General features: G+C 37.8%; 1 protein-coding gene across 1 annotated transcript; it reads right to left on the bottom strand.

Moving 5' to 3' along the window:
* Window positions 1-323: 323 nt before the first annotated feature.
* Window positions 324-5,139, bottom strand: Hey (Hairy/E(spl)-related with YRPW motif). Its single transcript, XM_014238348.3, has 3 exons — window positions 3,299-5,139; window positions 3,022-3,236; window positions 324-1,626 (listed from the first exon to the last, which is right to left on the bottom strand). Exons 1-3 carry the CDS (start codon window positions 3,469-3,471, stop codon window positions 707-709), a joined length of 1,308 nt encoding a protein of 435 aa, XP_014093823.1. The 5' UTR covers window positions 3,472-5,139; the 3' UTR covers window positions 324-706.
* Between the last annotated feature and the right edge of the window lie 1,366 nt (window positions 5,140-6,505).

Here is a 6,505-nt window from a genome sequence, read left to right as displayed (position 1 = left end):
AGCTTTAATTGAAATAGATGAAAATATATCAGAAGCATGTTAGACATATCGTTTACCTTTATATTATATGTGTAAACTCTATGCAATCAATAGAATTGTCAGTAGAAAGAAATCGCGTACCAATTGTACTAAAAACGTTATTTCAAAAAGTTGGATGATTGGTAATCGGTATATCCATGGCAACTATTTAGAATGATTAATGATGTAAAATAGTTGTTTACCACTTGTTTATTTACATTCAAATACTTTTTTTAATATACAGTAGACTTATTTTAAAGTCATTACGCAAGGAAAATATAAATCAAAAAATGATGGTAGGAAATACAATAGTATATCTACAATATTTCTGTATAAAAATATATTTATATATTCACACCTTTACCAAGTGTATATTAAAGCTTAAATTTCTCATTTCCCGAAAAAAACCTTTACAGTGGATATTTATACACGTTGGTTCCCTGTATGTATACGATATACATACCATATGTAAATGCAAACATACGTATACATAAGTTAGTTAATTTCACATATGCATACCACATAGTTAAAAAATGTTAACATTAATATTTTCATTATTTCATAATTTCTACAAGAAAATTAGGTAAGTTGGACTTGAATTGTTTTATTTTTCGTGACTAGGTTATGAATATCATTACTCCGTATCAACAGATAACCGTAGTTATTGTTATATATTTGCATATGGTCGTTAATAGGCCATTTCGGCACCCCATGGTCGATATGGCTTGGAACCGTTCGCGGCCACGTAATTTGAATTGTACTCCTGTGCCGCTGCAACCGGATAATGCGTGGAGCCGGGGTAGTTCAGACCAGTGGCGGCAATGGCCGCTGTGGGATTGCGATGATCAATGTGAGCCTGGACGTTAGATAAGTCGGCATAAGTGACGCCTTGTTGATCGGTGTGCGTGTGCTCTTGCGTGTAGTGTTGAGGCTGCGGCTGCGTTTGCGGTGGTGGCGGCTGTTGTGGTTGCTGTTGAAGATGTGATTCGTGCGACACAGGTGTTTGCTGCACATGTGACGGCGCTGATTGCGTTTGATGCGTTGAAAGGGATTGTTGCTGTTGATTTGGCTGATTGGTTGCGTGACTTATAATGGGCATCGTTTCACTTGGTACAGTTCCATTGGCAGAAGAAGCTCGATTGACCTGCCCAGACGCCGCTTGCTGCTGAGATTGCTGCTGTTGTTGTTGTGTGCTGTGTTGATGAAGGTGATGCGGATGCGGCTGCAAGTGTGAAGTGCTGCTTGGCGAGGTGCTCAGCGTGGGATAGGCATGTAGTGGCGTGGGCATATACGACGGATTGATGCCTGGATGAGCAGCAGGTGTGCCGGGGTAAGGTTGGTAAGGTGTTGCACTACAGTTTGTCTGATAGCCACTGGATGCGGATGTTGAAGTCCAGCCGCCAGGACTGGCACAACTCTTCGCGGACAACTCACGCTGTTGCACGAAATACTGCAAATGTGACATGAGACGTAGGCGAAGAGGGTCTTGGATATCCATACCCTCTATGGTCACCAAGTATCGCGCCACCTCGGCAGCACACTCCCGAAAGCCGATGATATGGTAATCCATGGCGAATCGTTGAGGATCATAGCTGAACGATTCAATACCTGCAAACATAAATAAATACAGTTATAAATAAGTCATTCAAGTATGCAAACAATTGCGATGGCTTTGTATATCAATAAACCCACTGCGGTATACATATACTAGTACATGCACACATTTTTCACATGTTAAATACTAAATAAAAGCTATCACTATTTTTATTCTCACAATAGAGCATATTTCATAGCGCTTGTGCAACCCGATTGCCTTGGGAGAGGGTGAGTTTATCATAGTGTGGTGTCTTGGTATTGTCTGTATGTATGCACATAGTTGGTGGGACATAGAGAATTATTTGCATTACGGGTGAATTAATAGCTCGACAAAGGCACTTGCTAACTTGCATACAATTCCCTTGCTGTTGGCAATTGACTGCTGATCCTACTAATGGCACCAAGGTGGTGGCGGTGGTGGTTTATGGGAAAGTTGTGCTGGCGGATTAATATGATAAATTGAAAGCGTGGGAAACACTTTTTAAGTGGAAAAACTGGTGAAACCGAATCCACGCAAATGTTTTAGGCGTATAATTGACATAAAGGGGTTTGCCCGAAAATGCTTTGACTTGTTGGCATTAGGCAAATGTAACAGTTTCGAGACCGAAATCAAAATTGAAAATGTCTGTCAAAAAACTTTTTGTAAATGAAATGATAATTCAAAAATTTTAAATAAATAGTTTAAAAGAAATTATTTTGATCTGTATTGCAGAAGTTTTCTTTGATTAAGAGAATGCTGTATTGGAAAAAAAAATTGCTTTTAATTGAAAGCTACTTGAGAACAAATTACAATTTTTTTTTTGTTTTAATTACACAATATTTTTTAGACTTTTAGACTTTCAAAATATTTATGTTTAAATTTAAACAAACTTTAGTGCATGTGTATGCGCATAAACTGACAAACTTGGACTTTTTATCCGTTTTGAACAAGTTCTGACATAGCCCTGAATTCTGTACTTCGGAACTAGTACTTTACTATGGGACATTAATTTATTTTTTCATTGCAAGGATATAACTGAATGAATTTGTGTATTATTCAAAATCTTTCCATCAAATTTTAATGATAGAAATTAATTATGGATCACCTATTTCATTGAGCTTAATTTTTTCGTTAGATCACTTATTTTGGATGAATCGTTGGTTTTGAGAATTTTCGTAAGCAAATGCTTGATTATTTTAAAGTGTACCCATTTTATTCCAATTTAGTCACTAATATCCATGTCTTCAACAAGTTGTGTTTTATATTACACACTTCTGTCACGAATGCTTTCTTCGCACACTTTTTTCACGATTTCATTTGTTCTGTGTCAAGCATGCCCATGTGAATATCCATGCGACATACATATGTGTATATAGGAATATGTGTTCACTAAAAGAGCTAAAATAAGTGTATTTAAATTAATTTACCTTTTGATTGCAAATTTTTCAAATGTTCCACGGTTAATTGCAAAATTTCAGCTTTCTCCAATTTAGCAGAACCTTGCTTCTCATAAGCAGATGGCACGAGACGTTTTAACTCGGTGAGTGAAGAATTTATGCGATCTCGTCGCTTCTTCTCGATGACACCTCGTCTTTTCTTACGTGTCAATAACTGACAACTTCCAGTTTCGCTGGGAGATACTCTAGATTTTCAGAAGAAAAAAGTCTTAGCAACTTTCTTTCAATTGAAAAGAGAGGTACTTACTGTTCCTTCGAAGATTCCTCGGAGTAGAGTTCATCACAATCACTTTCGGACAATGCGCGTTTCAAGCTATGACTTTGCGGTGGCGGAGCCCAGTGACTATGCGGCGTAGTTGGCACAGGAGCCACTCCATAGCCCCAATGAACCGACGTATTGTTATGAAGATTATGTTCCATTTTTCGTGGCAGAAATCAATAATACACAGTTATTTTTAATGAACAGGTTAGAGTTATAAATTTGTGGTCAAGCTGATGCCTCTATGAAAACCAACTATGTATTTATTTTTGTTTAATTATTACCAGAGCTAGAAGCCACACGTGACTTATCGTGTGTACGAACGGCGTTCGACTGATTTTGTAGCGCATGACCAACGTGCGACCTGCATGTGCCGGCATATCCTGAACCCTTGTCCCGCTTAGCGAATTCTGCACAAAGCTCATTGTATCGCCGCCAATAAAAATCTGGACTCAAACCACCCCCTGGCTATAGGCAATCATATGCTAGTCGGCTTTGCTGACAAAGGTGGTGACAACAAGCCCAAAGCCCTACTATTTATATGCATATATGTATATGCTAATAGTACATCAACGTTCAATGGCATTAAGCACACGTCACAGCCCTCAGCGTCAGAGAAGGTCACGGAAGGATGCCAAGCGAAAAGGGTTTGCGTTGAGAGCGTGTTGATCCTCACCATCGAGCAAACAATGTGAGAGCGTAGAGCATATGTGCTCTCAGTGTTAATTTGCTATTGGTGCATTTGTTTGGTGGTAAAAGGAGCATTCGGCTGCACGGGGTGGCTGTTAGGTGTAACAAGTTACAAGGTGTTCTGATATTGTTTACATTCATTGTACTAATAAATATATTCATTTGTATATCTATAAATGTGTTTGATTCAAGCAATAATTGACGCTGGGTGATTGACACAACACAAGCCTGATACACGAAGGGCTCTCGGTTATCGATGCTGCCGCCATGGTAGCCACTTGACATTTCTACGAAAACAAAGCCCAGGCTTGTGTGCCTACATGCTGCTGCGCCGTTCTGTATATCTGTCTCCTGCTGCCGGCCACATGCAAACGCGTGGAGCACGCGACTTGAACTAACGCCGGTCGTGTGCGGCCCCAACAAGTGAATTGGCCTACATCTGTTGCCCACATTTTCAAGGTCGTGTTTCTCATTACAAAGGTTATGTGGATTTTCTGTCCTCCAAACAGGTGTCTGCATATCTGCTTTTTTGAGTGCGATTAAGAGTCTCCTCTCCTTTTAAGTTACGAAATATCGAGCGACTAGGTCAACATTTACATACAAATGTTTTTACTATTTTCAGTTCCCCTTTAATACACAAGCATACATACGTTTAGTGCTTATATACCTTTTTTGCACAATCTGAATGGCTTGTAACAGAATGTTCGTGGCAGCTTAACAAATTTTAGATAAATAGTTAGGTATAATTACAAAGTAAGTCTTGGTAAAATTGCAGTAACAAAAATAACAAATATAGATTTTAAATGTTAGTGCTTATGTTTAAGTACAACGGTTGAAATATTAAATATTGATATGCACGATATGTCCTAAAATCCCCGAACTCTTTATGTAGAGTAAAATACACATCATACAAGTATTATTTTTGAAATTTATTATTTCTTGAAAATACGAGTAGGTTTTATTGGACTCAATACGGCGTTTAGAATCGTCAACCAGCTCATGCAGAGATTTTTTTATGTCATTTAAAAAAATATTCTTCAGTATCTCGGTTACGGCAGCTTGCATAATAATAATAATAATAAACCCAACGATTACCCTCCTCCCGCCCAACCGACGCGAGGGGCGCAATCCGCATACGTGCAGAAAAGGCAAGAGATTTTTTTAAGTGTTGAGATCTAAAACTGCTCAGCTACAGAAACAAAAATTTCAACAGCTAAGATCTAAAGTTACAATATAATAAATTGTTACATTTTCATTTATTAAGAGAAAACAATAAAGTCTTTTTAATTTTGAAAAGTGAGTCAGATAAGTCAAATGTGCTGGAATGAGAATTAAAATCATGACATATACGGCGGAATGGCTTGTTTAGTTCAAAATTTGATCTACAGGATTTTAGCAGTAAAGGTCTAAACTGCCTCGAAAGGCGAACCGGGATATTAAATTTAATTTCAGACAGGAGAAAAGAACTGCAAACAGTTCCATTCAAAAGTTTCACTAAGAATATTATGCCAAGCATTTCCCTACGACTAGAAAGTGTAGGTAGATTAATAAGTTTTAAACGGCTAGTGTATGGAGGTAGACTTACCCTAGCATCCCATCGGAAATGCGCTAAGGCGAAAAGTAAAAATTGTTTTTGAACCGACTCTAACTTGTCAGAATGGATTTGGTAGCTAGGGTTCCATACCACAGAGCCATATTCCAATATAGGTCTAACCAAAGTTGTATAAAGTGTTTTAGTAATATACGGATCTCTAAATTCTTTAGACCAACGTTTAACAAAACTGAGGACAGCTTTTGCTTTCAAGACCATGGTATCAATATGAAGACTGAAATTAAGCTTAGGGTCCATATTAACTCCCAAATCAACATAGTTTAAAACTTGCTCTAGAATATGGTGTTTTATTACGTAAGAAGAGGGGTGCACAGATCTACGGGAAAAGCACCTCGTCTTACATTTATTGAGATTCAATGGCAAATCATTTCTATCACACCATGCAACCAAATTGTTTAAGTCTGTTTGCAACAGACACCTTTCCTCAGTTGAAGCGTATGATTTAAAAAGCTTTACATCGTCAACGTATAATAAAATTTTTGAGAATTCTATTACTGAAGAGATATCGTTAATAAACAACAAGAACAGAATCGGGCCAAGATGACTACCTTGCGGAACACCAGAAGAAACATTAATTGTATCTGAAGGTGTATCCTCAAATATCACTCGTTGTGTTCTATTATAAAGATAGGAAGATACCCATTGAAGGAATCTTGGCTGAAAGCCCAGCAGATCAAGTTTATGTATGAGAATCGAGATATTTACTTTATCGAAAGCTTTGCTAAAGTCTGTGTATATAACATCCGTATGATTATGTTCCCTAAAACCCAATGATACATGGTTTACAAATTCAAGTAAGTTTGATATAGTCGAGTTCCCTTTACGAAATCCATACTGAGATGAGCAAATTAACGGAGAAATCGAAAAGGTTATATGGTCAGTGATGATAGCTT

This window comes from Bactrocera oleae, chromosome 4, assembly GCF_042242935.1.
Source record: "Bactrocera oleae isolate idBacOlea1 chromosome 4, idBacOlea1, whole genome shotgun sequence".
In the NCBI taxonomy this organism is placed as follows: Eukaryota; Metazoa; Arthropoda; class Insecta; order Diptera; family Tephritidae; genus Bactrocera; species Bactrocera oleae.
The sequence above is the reverse complement of the archived record's forward strand: the minus strand, read 5'-3'. Positions and strand labels throughout refer to the sequence as shown.